At 38.9% G+C, this 24713-nt stretch overlaps 1 protein-coding gene and 1 pseudogene across 1 annotated transcript; one reads left to right on the forward strand and one right to left on the reverse strand.

Annotated features, from left to right (window-relative positions):
- Positions 1–5280: 5280 nt before the first annotated feature.
- LOC126712526 (alcohol dehydrogenase-like 7) lies at positions 5281–11565 on the forward strand. The gene is made up of 10 exons (XM_050411880.1): positions 5281–5413; positions 5532–5668; positions 5774–5820; positions 5906–6234; positions 7160–7242; positions 7333–7408; positions 8108–8172; positions 9494–9589; positions 10698–10865; positions 11248–11565. Exons 1-10 carry the CDS (start codon positions 5368–5370, stop codon positions 11362–11364), a joined length of 1164 nt encoding a protein of 387 aa, XP_050267837.1. The 5' UTR covers positions 5281–5367; the 3' UTR covers positions 11365–11565.
- Positions 11566–11685: 120 nt separating this feature from the next.
- LOC126695253 (neutral ceramidase 2-like) lies at positions 11686–17990 on the reverse strand (annotated as a pseudogene).
- Between the last annotated feature and the right edge of the window lie 6723 nt (positions 17991–24713).

The following is a 24713-nucleotide window of genomic DNA, read 5'->3' on the forward strand; positions in this document are numbered from 1 at the left end:
GTATGAAATTATCTGTGTAGTCCAATTTCTTTCGGAGCGTATCTCCTGCATGTTGTCGGGGTCTATTAGTGGAAAGATTTGAACAAAGGAAAGTACATTACCAGGTGTCATCATATGTTCTGCTGAAGCGGCTTTGGCTAGCCGATCGGCGAGCTCATTTTCTCCCCTGGGGATCTGGACGACCATTGCTTTCAGCCCGTCGACTTTCGCCCTTACTTGATCAAGATATCTCTTCAACCTTTCCCCCTTGCATTCATAATCTCCGTTTACTTGATTGGTCACGACTTGAGAGTCGCAATACACGACCACACTTTCAGCTCTGGCGGCTTTGGCTAGGTCGAGTCCTACCGCCACCGCTTCGTATTCTGCTTCATTGTTGGTAATGGGGAAGTCGAGACGGACCATACATTCAACCTTGTCTCCTTCAGGTGACAGCAATACTATGCCGGCTCCTCCAACTTGCCGATTGGATGATCCGTCGGTGTAGATGTTCCACCGGGGGTTTTCTTCTGCCCCCTTGCCCTCGTCACGCGTAAACTCTGCTATGAAGTCGGCTACAGCTTGTCCTTTAATGGCCACACGTGGACGGTACTTGATATCAAACTCACTCAATTCTATTGCCCACAGTGTCAGTCGACCCGCGGCTTCAGGATTACTCAGTGCCCTTCGCAAGGGCTTGTCGGTCATTACATTCACGGTATGGGCTTGAAAGTAGGGCTTGAGCTTGCGAGCCGCCGTGACCAATGCAAAAGCGAGTTTCTCCATAGGTTGGTATCTTTCTTCGGCACCGCAGAACGCCCGGCTGGCATAGTACACGGGCTTCTGTGCCCTGTCCTCCTCTCTGATTAAGGCCGCGCTGACGGCCACCGGGGAGACAGCCAAATAGAGGAAGAGTTCTTCACCTGGTTGCGAGGGGCTCAGTAGAGGTGGTGAAGATAGATAGGTTTTTAACTCCTCGAAGGCTCGCTGACACTTGTCCGTCCACTCGAATGACTTTTTCAATGTTCGAAAGAAGGGTAAACACTTGTCCGTCGCTCTCGACACGAATCTATTCAATGCCGCTACCTTGCCGTTAAGGCTCTGTACTTCCTTCACGTTTCTCGGGGGGGCCATCTCCATTATGGCTCGGATTTTGTCCGGGTTAGCTTCAATCCCCCTTTGAGATACCATGAATCCTAGGAATTTGCCTGCCGTTACACCGAATGCGCACTTTCCCGGATTGAGTTTCATGTTGTAGAATCGAAGCGTGCCGAATGTTTCCTTGAGATTTTCCAAGTGGTCTTCCTCCTTCCGGCTCTTCACCAGCATGTCGTCGACATAGACTTGGACATCCTCCCGATTTGCTGTGCGAACATCTTGTTCATTAGTCTCTGGTATGTTGCCCCTGCATTCTTCAGGCCGAATGGCATTACTTTGTAACAGAAGAGTCCTTGACTGGTTACAAACGAAGTCTTCTCCTGATCGTCCTCGTGCATGCGGATCTGGTTATAACCCGAGAAAGCATCCATGAAGCTTAGCAATTGGTGTTGAGCCGTCGAGTCTACTAGGATGTCGACCCTTGGAAGGGGATAGCTATCTTTGGGGCATGCTTTGTTAAGATCGGTGAAGTCCACGCACATCCGCCATTTGCCGCTCGTTTTCTTCACCATTACCACATTCGCCAGCCAATCGGGGTAGTAGACTTCCCTGATGAAGCTTGCCTCTTGGAGTTTGCGGACCTCTTCCGCTATTGCTTGGTCTCGTTCCGGGGCGAATACTCTCTTCTTTTGTCGGACGGGTGGAAACGAGGGCAACACATTCAACTTATGTACCATGACCGAGGGATCGATTCTTGGCATATCGTCATGGCTCCAGGCGAACACATCCTTATTGCTTCTCAAGAAAGCTACGAGCTCTTGACGGATTGCGGATTTGGCAAGCGTTCCGATCTTGGTGGTTCGGTCTGGATTGGAACTGTCGAGAGTTATCTCCTCTAGCTTCTCTGTAGGTTCTGCCGTCGTTCGGTGTTCTTCTATGTTCAAGGCCTGGATCTGGTCTTCCACCTCCATCATGGCTACGTAGCATTCTCGTGCGGCAATTTGATTTCCGCGTAGCTCTCCTACCCCATACTCCGTTGGGAACTTGATCATTAGGTGGTAAGTTGATGTTGCCGCCTTCTATGAGTTGAGCGTGGGTCGTCCAATAATAGCATTGTAGGCTGACGAGCAATCGACCACCAAGAATGTTACGTCCTTGGTGACTTGTTGGGGGTAATCTCCTACTGTCACCGATAACGTGACTGCGCCCAAAGGGAATATTCTACTCCCTCCGAAACCAACGAGCAGGGCGTTTGTCGGTATCAGCTGCTCCCTGTCAATCCTCATTTGTTGGAACGCCGGATAGTACAAGATGTCGGCCGAACTACCGTTGTCGACCAACACTCTGTGCATGTTGTAGTCGCCTGCCCGCAAGCTGACGACGAGGGCATCGTCGTGTGGATGGTGTAGGCGTCTTGCATCCTCTTCCGAGAACCCGATAATGGGGCCTTCCCTTCTTGCCATCTTTGGCACTGTACCCGCCAACTGGACATTCTGTACCATCCGAAGGTATGTTTTGCGAGCCTTTTTCGACGATCCAGCCGCGGCTGTTCCTCCAATTATCATTCTTATGTCCCCTAATGGGGGTCTTTGTCGCTCGTTTTCTCGACGGGGGTGTTGTTCTTGTGGGGGTTGATCCGTTCTCTCCTTGCTGACGAACTTCTTCAGCTTCCCTTGTCGGATAAGGGCTTCGATTTGTTGCTTCAAGTCGTAGCAATCGGCCGTGTCGTGACCATGGTCACGATGGAAGCGGCAATATTTGTCTCTGGACCTTTTGTTGGGATCACTCTTCAGCTTTCCCGGAAACGTCAGGGATCCTTCGTCCTTAATCTGCATTAGGACTTGGTCTATCGGAGCGGTCAACGGGGTGAAACTTGTGAACCTTGCGCCCATGGGTTTTGGACGTCTCTCCTCCCTTCGATCTCCCATCCATCCTTTCTTCCGCCCCTGGTCCTGTCGGGGATCCTCTTGTCTGTCTCTTTTCTTGGGTCTATCTTTTCGGGCTAATAGTGCGTCTTCAGCGTTCATATACTTGGTGGCCCTGTAAAGCACCTCCGACATGGTCTTTGGGTCGTTTTTGTATACGGAGAACAAAAACTTACCCCCCTTCAGCCCGTTCGTGAACGCTGCCACTAGTATCTTGTCGTCGGCTTCGTCGATCGAGAGCGCTTCTTTATTGAAGCGAGATATGTAGGCCCGTAACGTCTCCTCCTCTCTCTGCTTGATATTCATTAAACAAGCCGTGGATTTCTTATACCGATATCCTCCGATGAAGTGCGTAGTGAATTGAGCGCTCAGCTCCTTGAAGGTGCCGATGGAATTTGGTGCTAGCCGGCTGAACCAAATCCTTGCTGCGCCCTTTAGGGTTGTAGGGAACGCCCTGCACATAATTGCGTCTGCCACTCCCTGAAGGTGCATCAGGGTCTTGAAGGTCTCTAGGTGATCAAGAGGGTCCTTGATTCCGTCATAACTATCCATACTTGGCATGCGGAATTTACTTGGCAGGGGGAAGGAATTGACGGTTGCCGTAAATGGCGAGTCAGTCCGGTTGATAAGGTCGTCAAGATCATTGGACACCCGCCCCTTGAGAGCGTTCATCAGTACTTCCATCTGTTCCTTCATCGCCTGCATCTCCGCGATGATGGGTTGTGGAGCTGTATCCGTCACTGAAGGGATGCTAGCGTCCCGTCGCACTTGTTTGCTCGGGGCGTTACTCTCCTGTGGTCCGTCATGATTCCTCCTTTCAGCGCTGGTTCCTTCTTGATCCGCTCCTTGGTTATTGACCGCCGCACTCTTTTGGTTCAGCTGCTCTTCTAGGTCGTGGTTTTGTTTGGTGAGGCGCTCCACGGCTGCGGCGAGCGTCCTGACCTGTCTCTCAAGGGCAGTCGTAGGGGCTTTCTCTTCTTGAGCGTCGTTAGTGGTTGCCATCGAGCGTGTGAGTACCATGTAACTCTTTTGTCTAAGAAGCGATAACGTGCTATGACGTTCGTTTCCCACAGACGGCGCCAACTGATGACGTCGAAAATTGTCACCAATGGGTCACACCGTACTCGCGACTCGAAGCGAACCTGCACGACAGAAGCAATCGAAAGAAGTCCTTCAGAGAGCACCGGTGTGGTGCCGGCCTAAAGCTCTCCGACGGTCAAGTTAGAATTCTTTTGTTTTACTTAGAGCGTTAGAGAGGGTCAATTCAAGCGTACCTCGATTTCTGAGGGTGGTAGGCCTTTTATAGTGACAAAGGGTTGACTTTTCTTCTTGGTTTCCAAATCTTTTCCATGTGGGACTCTAATACAAATTTCTCTGAGCGTGGTGAGCAGGGATTTCTATTTTTGGATCTTAGGGCTTTTCTAGGCGATATGGACTTCGGATCATGGGCCCTTACTACGTTTGTCAGCAATGGGCCTTCAAAGTACAGGGGATCATCTTTATATAGGCCCAGCAGTTCCGATCCGTCAGGCCCATTAAGGTAAGCCCATCAGGCTCTATATTTTACCATCTTCAAAACTTTTAATCTTTTTATTTATTTATTTATTTATTTTACTTTTTCACTTTTTAACTTCTCTCTTCTTACACATTAAAAGGTAAATGCACTAGCTAATGCACAAGACAAATTGGTCTCACCTTGAGTGTTCTATTGTATGCTCTACAAATTATACTAACGTGTTTAATTTTTTTCCCTAATTTAAACCTTATTTATTAAAGGAAAAAAAAAAAAAAAAAAACATGTGACAAGCTATTATTACTTTATTAGTGAAACATAAAATGGAATCTTGAACAAAATATTTTCATTCCTTGTCCCTTATCTCTTCTTCAAATTGTGTTTGTTTTTTCCCATCTTCCTTAACCCTTATCCGAATAACTTTATTTAGCTTCTAATCCATTTATAGATAAGATTTCAATTCAAGAACTCCATCATCGAACAGTTATCCTAAGCACTCAAATTGTAATCTGTTATCCCTTAATTAAAAACCCATTGACCTGCACAGGCAGGCTTCAATTTAAGATATTACAGCCTGAATTTGTCAAACACACAGTTCAATTATTATCTTAAATCTAAAAGGATGTATCTGTTCCAATTTAATCAATCTTTTAATAGTAATAAAGTTGTTTCTGAAAACTATCACGCCAAATCTATTTTTAAACCTGCATGGAATCACATTCACTACCACTGGCATCCCTAGCCATCTTATAAAAACCTTCACATTCTCGCTCTCCACCAACTACGTCTCACAAGTCTTACATTGTCCTTTGTCACAGAGAGAGAGAGAGAGAGGGAGTTTAATTTGTCAGCATGGGTGAGAACATGTCAACTAAAGGGAAGCCAATTAGATGCAAAGGTAACTCTTTGGGAATTCCTTGAAATTTTTTTTTTTGCATGATATGAATTGTGCTTCCTGAACTTTCTTGTAAGTGTGTGAAAATGATTTGTTAACGTTCAATATGTTTACTATATAGCTGCTGTTAGTCGCGCACCAAATGAGCCACTAGAGATGGAGGAGATCATGGTGGCACCGCCAATGCCTCGTGAGGTTCGGATCAAAGTCATATGCAGCTCCCTATGTCACACCGATATCGGTTTATGGGTTTTGAAGGTTGTTATTTCAAACCATATATATTCTTTAAACTTTTACTTTCATGAGCTTAATAAATTCTTGAAAATTTGTTGACACTTAACGCTTTTTTTTTTTGGTTTGAAGGATTTGCCTGGAATATATCCAAGAGTTTTAGGTCACGAAGCTATTGGGTTAGTTTTACATTAGTTCTATGATATGCAATATTTTGGGGTTTGTTGCAATGATTTCAAACCCAATTTCTTTTATGTGTTGTAGGGTTGTGGAAAGTGTTGGGGAGGGTGTTCATGAAGTAGCTGTAGGAGACACTGTCATCCCTACATTCGTCTCGGATTGCGGTGAATGTGATGGTTGCAGATCACAGAAGAGCAACATTTGTACAAAATTGCCTTTCAAAATAACACCTTATATGCCTAGATATGATCAGGGCACCAGATTCACTAGCTTGAATGGAGAGACTATATATCACACTTTGTGTGTGTCCAGTTTTTCGGAGTACACAGTGGTAGATGTTGCCCATGTAACAAAAGTTGACCCCTCAATCTCCCCAAGTAGGGCATGCCTCCTCAGCTGTGGAATATCAACAGGTAATTTTGCAAGGATTAATTTCCTTTAATTACTATTTGGAACTCGAGCAAATTAAACAGCTATAGCTAGGGGAGAGGTACCTTATTGAGATTGAGTTATTGTTAAATCCAACAGTTTAACAAATTCATGCATCATGCAGTTTAACAAATACATGCATCATGCATGAGCCTATTAGGTCATATAGTAGAAATATTTAATTTGAACTATGAAATAATTCCATTTCATATAGAAACAATTCCTCCCATTTTTCTTAGTTTTTGTTGATAAATGGATTCACACTATATTCTATATATATCTTTTTTAAATTATAGTAATCAGGGGCGGAGCTTAGGGTGGGGGGGGGGGGGGTCATGGCCCCCCCCCAAATATTTGAAATTTTTTTTACTATATAGAAATATTTAATATTTTAATAATTAGCCCTCAAAAATGGGACTTGGCCCCCCAACTATTTGAGTTGGTCCAATAATGTTCTTAAAAAAAATTGTCTAATTTGTCTAGTAGTTATAAAGAATGTATTGTTTCTCAAATTCATTTTTTATGGTAAAATGTATTTTCGTATTTTTTAAAGTTTTGGATCATTTATGTCTGTGAACACTTCATTAATTCAATTGAAATTTTTTTATTCACAACGGTAGACAATTTGGTAACTTATATTGAAAATGAAAATTGTAAGGATTTTACTATGGAAGATGGTGAAAGATTAATTTAATTCTATGAAACATTTAATTTTAAGGATTCATTATGAAAGATATTAATTTTTTGTGTATGTGTATAGATACATGTGTTTGTGTATGTGTATAAAAGTTTGTATAAACTAATAAATTAGCAATACAAATCGGCCCCTCCAAAAAAAAATTTCTGGCATTATTAGACTCCGAAAGCACATTGATGTGGTTTTATCTCATTGATAACTTGGGTTTTCAGGGGTTGGTGCTGCTTGGAAAATCGCAAATGTGGAAGAAGGATCAACTGTTGTTATATTTGGGTTGGGGTCCATTGGAATAGCTGTATGAATTTGCAGACTTATTATAAGCATAGTTTTCCTCACATTCATCTTTGATACTTTACAGAAACTCATATATAATTAGGTTTTCTAGGTTGCAGAAGGAGCTAGACTCCGTGGCGCTGCTAGAATTATTGGTGTGGATCTTAACTCAAAAAAATTTGAAATGGGTAAGAAAATTATCTCTGCGGATCACCTGTCTTTTTGGGCCATATGAAACTCTGAAAATGTCTTGATGAAATAAGATAACAAACGCCACCCCTTTCTAAAATATAAAATTATCTCTGCGGATCACCTAGTATTTGTTTACATTTTTGCTAAGTAATGTTATAGTTTATAAAGTATTTTATAACATTTTTATAGATTATTGATCTAACTAATTCTCACTAGTTTTCAACCCTACTACTAATGTTACTTTTTTACTTACTGATAATCATTCACTGCATCAGTAATTTTAAATAATAATAAAAAATTGTATCTTTATCAATTTCATTTTTTTTTTTTTTGCCATTTTTATGTACTTAGTGAGTGTTTTGTAAGAAAATATTAGAGTTAAATACTATTTTATAATATTTTTTACAAACTACCAAAAATGTGACAATTTATAATTGGTGGAACACATTATTGACCACTTTAAATAGATGATAGAAGATTTTATTCCGTTTTATATGCTATGATCAATACAAAGGTCTTTTTTTTTTTCTTTTCTTTTTGCAAGTCAGTTTATAGTCATAACTCATAATGATCACTAACCGTTCATTAAATATGGAAGTGTACGTGGAGAATATTTTTTTCATAATGAAACTATTAACTATACGAGTAAGCTTTGCATTGCGTCAATATGAAGATGTTTTTTGTTGTTAAATCAGGGAAAATGTTCGGAGTCACAGACTTCGTCAATGGAGGAGAGTGTGGAGACAAATCTGTGAGCCAGGTCTTTTTCTTAACCTACACAATGATTGTTTAATTAATGGGTCTGTTATTATTTAATTGTATACTTCTATCTACTCGTAATATTGAGATCATGAACTCTTACTAACCTAGGAGTGAATACGCTTATCGGTGGCTTCAACTTGTGCCTCTATTAAGCACAAGAATTGTCTCTGTTATGTATCATGTAAGTTCTTTCACAGATTACTCCAGGGCTTGGTAGTAGCCCGTGATTGATTTCGCGTCTTTTACAACAGAAAGAACCTTTTTTGGTTGGGGTAGGCAGTGCCAGTTCCAAAAGTCCAAGTCCAAGCCAGGGAGTTCAAGTTTGCACCCAAAAAAAAAACATTTATACTTGCTAAAAATAAATTATGTACATTATTTTTTTAAAAATAACTGACATGTTTTGTTTAGCCTAAAAAAGAAAAAATAGTTTCTCAAAAAAAATAAATAAAATAAAAAAGAAAAAAGAAAAAAGAAAAAAAAACACCATCACTCGAGAACCTAAAATTTTGGGTTCAACAAAAACAATTCCCCAACATAATTCTTAACCTTTTAAACCCAACAAGAAAAAAAATCCCCAAAGAACAACAGTTAAAATAGGCCAAACGTGAAACAACGACAAATGAACAATATAGTCTACAAAAAACCCATTAAAAAAAACGCTTATTATCTCATTCAATTCATTTCATAAAAAAAAATCTATAATTTTATTTTTCCTTGAAAAAACATATTAAGAGAGATATTGTGACTATGAGTTTTTCTTGATGGTGCTAGCAGTTATGCTCTCCTCGACTTTGCAGTCGTAGTAACTCAGCTCTCTTTCATAACTCAACTCATAGTCGCACGTTACTTTCTCTCTCTCTCTCTTTCTCTCTCAATTTTTCTCTTCTCTATCGTCATTCAAACTCTCTTATATTATTACTCTCATCTTAGTATTCTTAATTATTATTTTATCTCTCATCCGTCTTTTTTTGCATTTTCATTTTGTTAGTAGAAAGAAATTGTAAAATTTCATATATTTGTATTTTTCTTTTTGTGAAGTTGATATATTCAAGTTTTATTTTTATTAGAGTTTTTATAATTTAAGTTTCTTAAAGACTACTTTAAAAAAAAAAAAAAATTGGAGAACCCCAGTGGGGTTGGGACTAGCTAGGGATGGGGTTGGCAAATTATCGCATGATAATTAATGGTGAAAAGGAATAGATTTTGAAATTGTGAAGTCTTTACTGCTGCTGATGGGTGTAAATCAGCAAATGCTTAGCTCTTTTATTTTAAATTATTTTTTTTAATCTGTTGCTGTTTCTGTCTCCCTCATTTTGCAGGTGATCAATGAGATGACTGGTGGGGGTGCAGACTATTGCTTTGAATGCATTGGATTGCCATCGATGGTGCATGAAGCATATTCCTGTTGCAGAAATGTCTCTCTCTCTCTCTGTCTCTCTCTCTCTCTCTCTCTCACACACACACACACAAGCATGGCATACGATATGATCTTTTACTGAATTTCTTTTCGATGCTACCCACTGCATTCTAGAGATCTTGTGTGGTCCGATTGCTTTATGACTTAATTTATGGCAGAGACATAGTACGTGTATCAAATCTGAGCCCAGCATCACACCTCTCAAATCTATATTTATATGAACTGAGACAGCTGATCTACTTGTGAGAAAAATAATTCATGAATTGATGATCAAATGGGTTCAAGCTTGTGAACTTTTCACACTTCTGAGAGTTTAACGATTTATTGTTAAAAGGGAAGGGAAATTGGCTATTTCAATATAATAAGGTTAGAGATACAAACTATTTTACAAATTTTTTTATAACCTGCTAATATGGTAAGTAATTATTGGTAATTATAAAAGTAATATTAATGGTAAGCTTAAATGAAAATTAATAAGAGGTTGGCCACATTAACATTTTGTAAAATAATTTATGTCTGTAGCATTACTCATTTCAATATGCTAGTCTAGAAATTTCCCAAATTAACATTAGCACAAGTTTGTGATTCCAATTAAATTTACATTATATGAAGAGTATATTCAAGAAAAATTATATGCAGCTATTTTGTTGATTGATGACAGTGTATAATTGTTTATTGTGCCACAAACCCCTTGTTCTATTATTCACTACAAAATACTCATAAATTAACGTGACAATAACTATGATTGATGACAGATTAATAATATAATATAAATAAAGAATAACATTGGGTATATTACAAATTTTCTTACACAAGTTTTACAATTTGATTGTTCATCAATCATATTCATTGTTAAATCTTATTGTAAATATTTTGTAGTAATAACTAAATTATTTAGTTACTTTTTTTTTTTTTTTTTTTATATATTATCTTAAAAATTTGACATAAAATATCTAGTATTCCTAGCGTCACTCTTAACACTAATTACAATATTCCCCCTCAACATGTGGAAAATTTTGTGCCTCTAAACTTATTTTTTTGGTACATATAATTATTCTTGTTGCTTGAACTAAATACAATCATTTTTGTTTTCTATTTACCTTCAGGGTTGGGGAAAAACTGTAATAATAGGAGTGGCCAAACCTGGATCAGAATTGGGCCTTAAGTATCACGATATCCTTGATTGCGGGGGCAAAAGCATCATGGGATGCATCTTTGGAGGAGTTAAAGCTAAAACTGATATTCCCATCCTCCTTCAACGTTACTTGAACAAGGTGATTAATTTGACAGTTCGGAAATGACTTATCTAGCTTTTTACTGATTTTTTTTTTTTTTTTGCTGAAAGCATGTGTTAAAGTATACTTACACCTTAAAAAAACAAGATTTTTTTTTTTTTTTTTTAAACTCCAAATTAAAGTTAAAAGCTAAAAACTAAGCTTATAAAATGATGTCAAATAGACACTAGTCTATTTAAGCCTTAGAAAATTAAGCTTTGTTTTGATCATGCTAATTAGCTTGCAAAGTAACTATTTATGGATTGCATTTTTGTGGTGGCTATTTTGCTTCTTGTACTTGTTGTTTACAGTACAACCATCAAGTTTTGCTTTCATTCTTCCATATTGTTCCTAACATTTTTTTTTTCTTAATAACTATCAGGAACTGCGGTTGGATCAATTTGTCACACATGAGATACAGTTCGATGACATCAACAAAGCTTTCGATTTACTTCTTACGGGAGAGTCTCTCCGTTGTGTGATTTGGATGGACAAATAAGTGCAACTTCACAAGCGACCTATTTGTCTTCGTGCATTTGGATGTGTTCAATTTGATCATGACTTGAGTTCTCTCAAAAGCAAACTTGATTATAAGTCTTTCAAATGTGTCTTTGTTGTGTTTTATTTGCGCATGTACCTATTCAATTCTTAAATTACCAAAATTATATAAGTGTCTATTTATTTGCCAAAGACCTTGTAAATAAATAGCATCACTCAATTCTTTTTAAAAAATAATTACAATATGCTGCTAATCCTGCATTTTGAAGTGTCAATTCAGCTACAAGGTTTTTGACAGCATCAACCAATTCTTACTTGAAAGAATATCTATACTTACCATATATAAAATAATGTCTTATTATTTTATGTAAGGATAAGGATACACATGATAAGTTGTGTTTATTTTACATAGTGTGCCTACACACACTGCCCAAAATAACTGCAATCGTGCATTACTTAAAGTTACGATTTCAGTTATTTCGGACCATGTTTATGATACTGCAAATGAACGAGATGCCCCAGTAAAGTACTCGTTCGGGGAGTCTTTGTTTTCTTAGACGAACCAAAGTGCCTTAGCCTATATACCCCGGAGCCAGCTTCCTTTGGTATTTCCCACTCAATGGTTGCCATGCTATACAAGTAACTGTCATCTGCTTTCCACTTAAAAAACAAAGAGAAATCATCATCATCATAAACTGGAGTCCAATGCTGCCCTTGAAGCATCTCTACCACTGCAAATGTGCCTTCTGTCAATAGGTCATATCTTGGGTTTGCACTCCAAAATGTGGCACTTGCTTTGTCTCCCTTTGTGAATGTGCCATTTTTGGGTACAATGATGTCTTGTTTCATGTCACCAAAGTTTGTTCCAGGAGGAGCTGAGTCTCCAAAAGGGTCAGGTAGGAGGCTGAGTTGTGTTTTAAAAAGATCTGGTGGTGAAGGACCTAGCTTTCATGATCTTTTCTCCTTTTGCCATTGTTTCTGCTAATTTCTTGAATTCTTGGATGTATGCTGATAATGTGTGTGGACCATAGAGGGTCGAGGCAGCCTGTATATACCAAATAAATTTTGCATATATCCCCAAAACTGATAAGGCCTAAGCCTGAGGATTACTTAAAATTCATATATTCCTAATGCCATGGTAAACAACAGGGATAGATTTCTATTTAACCCCAATTTTTTTTTTCTTCAAAGAATGGTAAGCATAGCATTTGCATGTGAAGTTGTCACTGATTATGTACCTCGTATCGTTGTTGCTCGAATTCTTCGAAAGTTGCAACGTATTGGAAATAAGTATTGGTGAGGCCGGCTATTATAACTTCAGTGTTGTTATTGAATTCTCCATTTCCATTACTAATGAGTGTCTCCTTAACTGCCTCCCTTAGTCGCCGCCCTGCCATTGTTGTGAACTCTGCAATTCTCAATAGCTTAGAGATTGTCATTGATGCTTGGTTTAGATTTAATTTTATCCTAATAAGTAATACAAATCATGCAAGAGCTCAGTACTTCATATCTAGTACTTAGGTTTCCTCTAGGTTTCATTCTCATGTACTTCATTTGTCATTTTCCAACGCTAGATGACAACACTCGCACAAGCACACACAAACAAGAAAAGTCATTTATTTGGTGCAAGATTATTAGATGGAAAAACTAACCTCCTGGTACAGAAAGTATGATCAGCTTTCCCAACCTCAGCATTTGAATTGGAAGAGTCGCTGGCTGCATTTATATCCACAAAACCTACCAGTAATTAGAAAATCTATTGTGTTATGTGTAAGCCAAACAACAACAACAATAATAATAATGTGATGTGTGCCTTCTTGAGTTTATAGCCTAGTGATAGTCAAGCACTCAAGCTGAAGCACTACTAAGCTTTCAAAAAATGGTTCTCTCAATTTTTATTTTTCTTTTAATACATAAATGGGAAAGAGAGAGAATGACTTCTAACTCTAAAAAAAAAGGTGATGCTATTATTTATTTGTTTTTTGAATAAAAAGGCGCTGTTTCTTAAAATGGGAAGAGAGAGTAGGAGGAAAATTATTCAGCATCAGCACTACTAAAGTAATGGGAAGAGAGAGTCGGTTATTACTTTTCAAAATCTTGGGATCAAATTGAAAATTTTGATAGATTTTGAGGACCAAATTAATGTGGTGCTTACCCAATAACTATTTGAATTTTCTTTTAATTTCAAAAATTATTTGCACTACTTTAATTTCATTCTGAATATTTTCCCTTGTCATGACATGACCGAGGTTCATAAATATTGATGTATTTGTTTTAATAACTTAAAATGTCAATTAATTTTCACTGTTAGTTTATGTACATGTTTTGTTTTTTAGATATAATCATACTTTTAAATAACTTAGTTTCTTAGAAAAAATAATAATAAAGTTATTAATAACATGAATGAGAAAGAATAAATATGTAAAAAATTTAATGAGTAGCAGACTAGTTTGTCTTACCGCCCATGCACAAACATTTCACCAATGTCTAGCAAAACTGATTTGGGCTTTTGGCATTGCACTTGATAATGGGTTGGTTCCTTAAGCAAGTCTCTCAACTTTCTCCATAACTTGTTGATCTGCAAACAAAGGGACATCTCAGAGACTCAAACAACAATAATAATTATAGTCATATATGGGATTCGATCCAATAGGCCCGACGGCCGAAATAAACAAATTCTCTTATTAGAGTCTCCCTGTGACCCTAAAGGATTTTCTTGCCGGATAATAAATAGTAGAAATTATTATGAAGCAAATAATATAAATTGAAATTTTATCGCATCTATATTAAAAATAAAATAAAAAATTCTAGAGTACAACAAATTTCACAAAACATTTCACAACTACATAGATCACAAGTTGTGAATTAGATATAATAAAATGATATTAGTAGTGAGTTTAATGAGAACCAATAAAAACCTGTCACCTCAATTTATGTGGAAGTTTCGGTGTTTGTATTATGTAGCATTACTTTTTGGAGGAGATAGATACTTGAGAGAAACAACTATATTATCTTGTAAAACTTAGGAATATTTTGCTATTAAATTCAAACACATGGCTATAATGACCAATGAAGTACAAATAGTGTTTTCTTTTTCAAAAATAATTAAATTCAATATAACTATGTATGTAAATTTAATTAGAAAACTTATTGTATTGTACTAAAGTATTGTATCTAAATTTACCCTATATTATCTTTTGTATGGATTATTAGATTGATCTATCCTAGTAAGAGTTGCCCCAACCCGGATTTTTTTTCTTCTAAATAACCAAATCCCTCAATCAATTTCATTAGTTAGCAAGGTTTTGAAACGATTTAGTAATCTAACAAATCGAGTCCATTGTACACGATTTTGTTGTGCTAAATGGAGTCGCTTAGAGTCGAGTTCCATGGAAATCGAGTCTCAGGAACTCGATTCTCAACGACTCGATTTCCCTGAGAGCCAAAGACTCGATTCCATGGAACTCGATTCTCAACGACTCGATTTCCTTGAGCCAACAAACATCAAACCAGAACAAGAAAAAATAATGAAACATCATCAAATCGAAAGACCCAGACAAGAAAAACAACAAATTAGAGGAAAACCTTCGCCTGGAGCTTCGTCGCCGCCTTTTGGAACCGCTGGTTTGTGTTTCTAGGTTTTCTTCTTTGGTTTCGCCTTCTTCATGTAGTTCTTTAGTTTCGTCTAGTTTCCTCATGGAACTTGAGTGTGAAACACTCGATTTCAAATTGAAACTCGACTCCTCTTCGCTTGATTTCAAAGAGCAAAATCAAGTCCAAGGGACTCAATTTGTTAGATTGCTAAATAGCTTCGAAACCTTGCTAACTAATGAAATTGTTTGAGGGATTTGGTTATTTAGAAAAAAAATCCCCCCCAACCCTACTCTATAGCCTAAATACAAAATAGGTCCCATAATGCCCACAAAAACTCCATAGGTTCATCAGGCTGACCTGAAAGAAAGTTAACAAAATTGGAGCATCGAACGTAGAGAGAGAGAGAGAGAGAGAGAGAGAGAGAGAGTAAAAACTATCATGACCTTTGTATCACCTTGTTGGAAAACAAAGGCACCAGGTCCATCTGTAGTTGCAGCAGCAAAACCTGGACCAAGTGCTGCAGGACATGTTTTGACTACATTGTTCCCATCTAATTCAACTTCAATATCAGTAAAATTTAAATAAACATGGCTATAATCAATCTTTCCTGTCAATTCCTCTGTAGCAGAAATAAACAGATCAACAGCCTTTTGGTATTGCCTCTCCCCTATAATCTGTGTGCTTAGTATTTCATCTGGGTATCTGTTTCACAAAATCACAAACCCATTAATATGAGCTCGCATCAAGAAAGACATAAACCCATTAAGGTTAAAGTGTCAATACCCAGGCCCACGGCCCATACAGAGCTGATCATTGCCATGGCAGGAGGAATGATTGAAGTCACAGGGTTTTCCACTTTCAATGCAAAATGCTCCAACCACATTTGGGGTCACATCTCCAACATTTGATTGGCAAAATGCTCCTACAAATAGTGACCCATTGTTTTTCCTCACCTTAAAACCTTGGCTGGTTGAGTTACCGTAGGGCTTTCCTCCTGTGACTTAGATTGCTTTCGCTTTCTCTACCAGTGTGCTAATGTCTAACCCCACATAGGAAAGAAACAGTTACAGGATGATGATTATCATGAAATTATGATTTCATAGCAACCAAAAAAAAAAAAGATCTTGTTCTTCTATAAGATAAGAGCAATGCTTTGGATAATAGAAAAATCTTTTCTTTTTTCATAATTTGTTGAGCTGGTATTTACACTTGGTTCGGGAATGTTTTATACTTCAAATGTGTCAACATTTTAACACAAAAGGTAAATGTGAGAGAATCAAAACCCTTTTCTTAGACTAAATATTCTTTTATACTTTTTATATCCACTATTTTACACGTATATTCACAGTTGATACAAGAATGTCTTCATCTTAAAAATGTTAACATTTTAACAAATAAAAGTAGACGAGAGAGAATTGGCTAAATATTTTTTCAAATTCTTTTTATATCCAGTATTTTACACACACATTCAACTTGATGTAGGAATGCCTACTTTTAAAAAATGTCAAATGTTAACATTTTAACACATAAAAGCGAATGAGAAAAAGAGATGTGAAATAATATATATGAAAGAATCAAAACCCTTTTTCTTAGGTTAAATATTCTTTCACACCCTTTTACATCCACTATTTTTCACACATGTACACACTTTATGTGGAAATGTTTACATTTTAATACATAAAAGTAGATGTGAGAGAAGTAAAACTCTTTTCTTAGGCTAAATATTCTTTTACTTTTTTACATTACTATTTTACACAAATATCCATATTTGATGCATGAATGTCTATATTTAAAAAATGCCTAGCATTTTAATATATAAAATTGATTGTAAAAAAAGAGATGTGAAATAATGAAGGTGAGAGAAAAAAACCTGATACATCAATTATAACATGTTACTTAATAAAACGGAAAAAAAAGTAATAAAATATTTTTTTGTGTTACTACACTTTGGTAAGGTAAAATGTGACAAGTTGACTACGTACCTAAGACTTTGGTTTAGAGATAAACTTACTCGATCTGTTAGAGGAGTTGGCGACTGGTGTGGAGGATGAGTTAGTGTTAGACGTGAACCAGTCCTCGAAGAATCTAGCAGCTGCACCTTTGTTGTCACCACTGATGAGCTTGTTGTTTCTGCTCATGGAAGTACCATGCGTTGCGTACCAGCTAAAGGCTCCAATGCTCTTCTTGCTTGCACCATCAAAAAACTTCAACAGTGTCATTTGGGTATCAACGTTGTTTGGGTACCGGGCTCTCTCCTCTGCCGGGTTTAACAAATAAGCACTTGGGCTCCTGTTTATTCCCGCATTTTCCACGTCTCCTACAAAATCTCATATATTCTTTTTTGGTAATTTGAAAAGTCTGATTACATAAGATGATTACACTATATGCAAAGAAATGCTTAACCTCTATTGATGAAAATTGAACCAGGCTTGTGATTGTTGTGAGCCTGAACAACGCTCAGCTCGATTGCGTTAACAATGGCATCAAATGATTGATGCACAAAACCGAGAGAAGTGATAGAGTAAACTAGATACTGCAAGTAACCCCCTGGCCCAGCATGAGTATGGATGCCACTGATTGCCACATTTTCCTCCGTGTACAAATCTCCAAACCTTCAAATTACGAAAAAAATTTAATATAATTGTTAGCCAAACAGTAACATATTGTCACAAACTCGCAATGTATATACTTGATTAGATTTTGGTTCTCTGGTGTACCTTGATTTTAGCTTCTCAAGCACTTTTATAGTGACAAGCTGTGAAGCCATGCCAGCATCAAGATTGACAAAAGCGAACCTTGGACCCTGGGAACTCTCAGCAACCACAATGCAAATGTCCTAGCTCTTAGCCTAAAATGGATACCGCCAGTGCTTTGGTCCATATTAGCATAACCCATCATTTTCACCCCAGCAGCAGGACCAGTCATGTCAAAGCTACCTACACCTATCAAGTAATCCCCATTAGTGGCTCTAAGCACACCACAGATAATACTGATTACAATCACAAGTGATACACGATGTAGGTGTTGATGCATTTTTGCTTAATGCTTATCCTTATATTTTATCAAAATATTTGTTTAGCTCAAAGATATATAAAGCCGCTAGGTTTGAACTTCAGGGAAATTTTTGACACTTATGTTTCTTAGGATTTAGTGACTAGATTCTTTTCAAGTTTTGGACCTTAAGAGAAGAAAAAGAGGATCTTACATTGTTTTGTCTATTTGTAAGGTTTGAGTTGGCACTAGATCGATCATCGCTTCTTGGATTTCTCCGTATGTGAGATGGATAAAGGGTGCTCTTGTCAATTACAATGGAAATTATGTGACTTTAACCGCCGATTAGATCCTACAAAGTCGCAAACAACCAAAGTCATTAAGGTTTCTACATGACCTCATGTTATATTTAGGCCAGAGTGTTTGAGAGACTTCAAGTATCTACATCTTATTATTCCATACTCTAAAAGAACAGTAATGAGATACTCCTTGTCTCATAATAATAGAACTCACTAATTAATTTATGATGTGGTCCACGATGAATGTGAGACGAGAGAATATTGCATCATTGTACTATATAGGAGAACCTAATACTTTTATATGTCAAGTATCAGCATAAATATGGTTTGACCTTTTGATTCAGCCACTTAAATACTTGGATTAAGAACAAGAGCAAAAGATGAAGGAAGATGTTCAACTGCAAATCGACAAAGCTTACTTGTGTAATATAGGGTCTAAGTTAAACTAACAATTCTTTAGTATAAAACTATTGAATGGTTTTTTATTAAATTAATAATTTAAACAAACATTAAGGGCATACTTAATACTTTTTATAACACAGTACTTCATGGTATTTCCAAAAAAAATCATATTACTAGTGATTTGATAATTGCAATAATGAAGAAAGAGAGATTCAAATCTTAATTCTTATCATAAAAGAAAATAAACAATGTCACCGAGCTACATAAGCTATGTATACATAATAGGTCGAGCAAGTTAATGTCCAAACTCGAACTTGATCCATGCACCATGTAGAAGGCTTGGCCTGTACCTACCTCTAGGTTTAGCCTAACACAACCCACATAACATCCGCAATATCATCACCACTCATATGCAAACCCTCACACTTAGCAAAGCAAGCCATAGCCCAAAATCGCAATTCCCACATAATGGGCAACATGCCGATCGATACATTCTAGTGGTCCAAATCCGATCTTGCATTCAAGCAGCCCGAACGCTACTTCATCAATCTGTCCATAGCCAAGCCCACACAAGGCTACTACGGTTCAGGAGCAGAGCAAAAAATTTTCCTTTGGGGTCCACCGTAGGACCAAGATAATATTATATAAACTCATATCACAAATGAATAGACACAGACTCATATGTAGTTATGTATATGCTTTTGCTATTTTGCTTAAAAATGTGAGCAAAATATTTTATATTATGTAAAATATAACTAAACTAAAATTATTAATTCAATTTCTTTTTAGATTTTTAATGTCATAAATTTTGTTTATGTAAGTCATATATTATTTAGTAGGTGAAAGATCTATAAATTTTATATAATTAAAAAAAAATTGAATTTTATATTGAGCACTTATGTTATATTTATATATAATGTTTTTTTTTTTTTTTTTTTTAAGTTTTATTCACATGGTATGATATAATTTTTATTTTAGTGAAACTTTAAGCTTTTAAGCCTTTACAATTTTTTATTTTTTAAAGAGTCTCAATCTATGGTATCTACTCCTAGTGATAGTTTTTTACCATTAGACTAAAACACCAATCGGTTTTTGGTATAAACGGTGATTGGACTTGTGGGGCCCGACGACAGATGGGCCAGATCCACCTATTCACAGGAATACTTAAGGCCCAGGCCGAGGAGGATAGTAATCCCAGCCCAATAAACGCAAAGCACCAATGGGCCATAGAAGCCGCCGAGGAGGGTACAGCCCTCGGCTAGCCCAGAGCTACATTAAGGAAAGGGGTAAAAGCGGTATAGGGATAATCTTGTAAGAAATCTAAAATATCTAGGAAAGGCTGCCCAAACTACCTGCCCTAAACAGAGCTTTGTCTCTCACAGAGTCGTGTCTCTTTAGCCTACTCAACCACTCCCAACAACTCAGGTCTTAAGCTGATGGGACAAGTGTCAGGCTAGGAAAGTTCGACCCTACACGTGGACGAAGGAAATTGAATGCATGCTAATATAAAAGGAAAGTTTGCAACCTAAAGAAGAGGGGGGGTTCCGGAAAGAAAAAGGACCAAAAAGGGGTGAACACCTCGAGATCATGTATGAACAACTTGACAGATCCACAGCCGAATAAACATGGCTTAGCCTTTCGATCCCACTCTCTACAAATGATATTGCACGGGTTCATTTACGTGCGAACCCAACCCTGTTGTGGTCCAACGCAAATCGTGTCCCTACAATTGGCGCCGTCTGTGGGGAGGCTTGCATGTTAGCTCGAGCGGTGGCGAACAAGGGGCTATGAGGGTGGCTATATCACCGGCGACATGTTGCTAATATTCCAACATAAGCTCTTACTAGGGGCTACGCTCCACGTTGTTAACGACGCGGACAGGCCTAGGTGCTTCAAACACCAGGCCAGCTCCCCCACCTTATTCAAGGAGCTAAACCTCCAGAAAACAAGCAAATAAAAAGAAGCATACAAGTTTTGGACAGAACCAAGGCCTTGCATGGTCCTCGGACCCAAGCCTCTGGGGAAACCAACTACTTAAAAAGAAGCATACAAGTTTTGGACAGAACCAAGGCCTTGCATGGTCCTCGGACCCAAGCCTCTGGGGAAACCAACTACTTAAAAAGAAGCATACAAGTTTTGGACAGAACCAAGGCCTTGCATGGTCCTCGGACCCAAGCCTCTGGGGAAACCAACTACTTAAAAAGAAGCATACAAGTTTTGGACAGAACCAAGGCCTTGCATGGTCCTCGGACCCAAGCCTCTGGGGAAACCAACTACTTAAAAAGAAGCATACAAGTTTTGGACAGAACCAAGGCCTTGCATGGTCCTCGGACCCAAGCCTCTGGGGAAACCAACTACTTAAAAAGAAGCATACAAGTTTTGGACAGAACCAAGGCCTTGCATGGTCCTCGGACCCAAGCCTCTGGGGAAACCAACTACTTAAAAAGAAGCATACAAGTTTTGGACAGAACCAAGGCCTTGCATGGTCCTCGGACCCAAGCCTCTGGGGAAACCAACTACTTAAAAAGAAGCATACAAGTTTTGGACAGAACCAAGGCCTTGCATGGTCCTCGGACCCAAGCCTCTGGGGAAACCAACTACTTAAAAAGAAGCATACAAGTTTTGGACAGAACCAAGGCCTTGCATGGTCCTCGGACCCAAGCCTCTGGGGAAACCAACTACTTAAAAAGAAGCATACAAGTTTTGGACAGAACCAAGGCCTTGTATGGTTCTCGGACTCAAGCCTCTGGGGAAACCAACTACTTAAAAGGAAAAGCTGTGTTACATGGACTCTCTAGTCTGCTTTTGAACCCTTAACACTAAAGGGACCAGTATGGAATGGATTAACGGGTTTTCAAAAGCACCACCAAAGTCACGCAACGCTTGGTCGTGTCCTCGGATGAATTAATCAAAGATCGTCACCCTCAGACGATATTCCCTCGCTTATTACAGAACGTTCAACCGATACCTCGGTTAGTTTCCTGAATTTAACTTATTGTCAATTATTATTATGCCTGGTAGTATAGGTAAGTTAGAACGAATTAGAACGAGTTGAATCGTGTTTCAAGGGGCTCCTGCCCTAAGTAGCGCTGAGAGAAAGCACATACGGGGAGTACACTCATTCACGAGGTGATGTGCCAAAAGAACCATACCCAAAAACAAGTATATAAACTGCTATTTTTATTACGATGAAGAAGTAGTACATCGTACAATGAAAAGCTGGAATCAGCCTACGTCAAAGCTTACTACATGAGTACTACATAAGCAAGAAAAAGAAAAATACAAGAAAGCTGTAGAAAGCCGAGGAGGTATGTCGGAGGAAAGGTTGGCTACAGCTCCGAGACCTTATTCTTCCCCCGCACCCTTACCTGCCCATAACTCAGGCAGCCAAAAAGACCCAACTTGAACCTGACACCGTTGAAGAAAAGGTGCAGGGAGTTGAAGATGATGGGGCTTTCTCTAAATATACACCTGCCGCAGAGCAGAGGCGCTGATGGAGGAAAACCCTTCTTCTGCCATACCAAAGTGTTGGCATGAACAGAGACTGCTTCGGATTTTGGCTAAAAGAGGGAGAGACGCCGTTCTCCCTCGGTGGAGATGGAAAACTCTCCTGAACTTGTGCTTACTGTGTCCATACCTTACTGTTATAAGCCTCATGAAGACACGGCGCTTCTGCGGCGGAGACATTTCTTTCTTCCCAACCCTCACTTTGAACATGTAATGCCAAGAAGGGAGAACTCCGAATATGGAAGCTGTGATGTGGGAGAAAATCTGAAGGGTTTGTGCGTATATAAAGCAACTTTCTCTCCTTCCCATTTATTGGAAAAGACAAGGTGATGGCAGTCAACTCATGTGGCTTCCCAAGAAACGCTACAGACAAAACAGTCTTGGCTCAACTTCCAACATCAACTGCAACCACAAGATTAGAGAGCCTCGTAAAGGTGCACCTCGGTCCCCGTGACATCAGAGAGTACCACGTGGCCAGAAGTTGCAGAAATATCTCTTAAATCAGGGGCTAGGTGGATTCGTGGCCCCAGGCCCGCTTTGGGTATGGGCCCAGGTACTTTGGCCGACGCCGAGCAATGACCATAGCCGAGAACAACCACTGTTAAGCACCTCGGGAAATGCTCAAAGGAAGGGAAAATTTGAACTCAAGGTCTCGGACAGAACCTAAGGTTTGCATGGTCCTCGGACTCAAGCTAAAAGGGAAAACCAAGTACTAATGCGGACATTGGACTCGGACAGAACCTAAGGCTTGCATGGTCCTTGGGCTCAAACTAAAAGGAAAAATCAAGTACATAAGATAAAACGCATAAGTCCTGAACAAAACCCAGGTTTTGCAAAGTCCTCGGACTCAGGCTGACCGGGAAATCAACTGCCCAAATGAAGAAACTTCTCGGCATAAATACTGGAAAAGGTTAAGGCTCGCGTATCATCGAGATGGCAGAACAACCTAATGATCGTCAACTTAAAGAGGCCATTCATCCGGTGGGTAACACGTCCTCGGATAGCTACTTCTTATATCTAATCGGAGCATTTAATACCCATCACGGCTAATTTTAAGATAAGTCTCATTCCACACTGGTCGGATTGCTACGTTGAATAATTATTTTATTAAAGCCATCGTGGCATCTTTTTATCAACGATTACTTTGGCCTTATTTATTATTAATTGAAGTGCTATACTATTATGCCGAGCAGAGCATTCACATTTGTTAAAATATATAAACAAGACATACGAAATAGAGTAACAATCACTTTTATTAATATGAAAAATTGTTACAACCTACAAGGTAGGGCTTAAATGAGCCAATACAAAAAATGAACTGCTAAAACAGTAACAACATCCGTAACACAAATAAGTAAACCATCAGGTGTCTTCTGAATTCGCCTTCAAAGTCTTTCTGAAATCTATGCCTCAGTACTGTTCACATCAGGAGAAGACCCTTATACAAAAATAATGAAGGACAAGGAAGAAGAATTGGAACACATGGAAGCACTTCAGCAAGCTCTTGTTGCTGAAGAAAGCAAGGGAAAAAGAAGATGGAAGACATGAGCGGGAAGGAGGAGAAGAAGAGAGAAGCAATGAAAAGAAAGTAAAAGGAGCAAAAGAGGGAAAAAGGGAGCCATATTAGGTATGCTCATGAGAGAGCAGATGGAGATGACAAGGGAGGTTTTTGACTCGGCCACATCGGAAATAGGATGTGACGAGCCCCTGCTTCGAATTTTGGCTAAAAGAATGGGGAGACAAACCTTGAGTCTCCACCACCCTTGCCCCGACCGAGCCATCTCAAGTTTCGTTAAGGTATGGTGTTTTTGGGAAAGGAGGGATTCATTCATGGTCGATCACTATGGGGGACGTGTTATCGACTGAGGAATAACCAGAGGGAAGAAGTGGATTCTGAGAAAGGTCTAAGGGATTCGCATATGAGGGAATCACCTTCTTATCTTCTTTCTTTATATAGGAAAAAAGACGAGGGTACGTGACACGCTCCGATCCTTTAAGAGGTCTGCTAGTAAGTGCAAAACCGTTTCGTTTCTCCAAGCTATCCATAACCGCTAGATTTAAGAGGCCTCGTAAAAGGAAGACATTAAAAGCGCACTACGGCTAACCAAACGGAATAAACGCATCACGCGTAAGTCAAGGGAAGTACCTCGTAGACCGGCGCATTCCTTGGGGAGGTGAGAAGTTGCTGACGTAGATTAAGGGCCGAACTTAATGAGCCGCAATAGAGTCTCGGTATCATCAAAACCCACCTTTCCAACCGAGGAGTTGGATAGCAGGGTTTTGAGGGGCTATTGTGGGGCCCGACGACAGATGGGCCAGATCCACCTATTCACAGGAATACTTAAGGCCCAGGCCGAGGAGGATAGTAATCCCAGCCCAATAAACGCAAAGCACCAATGGGCCATAGAAGCCGCCGAGGAGGGTACAGCCCTCGGCTAGCCCAGAGCTACATTAAGGAAAGGGGTAAAAGCGGTATAGGGATAATCTTGTAAGAAATCTAAAATATCTAGGAAAGGCTGCCCAAACTACCTGCCCTAAACAGAGCTTTGTCTCTCAC

The sequence above is a fragment of the Quercus robur genome, chromosome 2 (assembly GCF_932294415.1).
Source record: "Quercus robur chromosome 2, dhQueRobu3.1, whole genome shotgun sequence".
NCBI lineage: Eukaryota > Viridiplantae > Streptophyta > Magnoliopsida > Fagales > Fagaceae > Quercus > Quercus robur.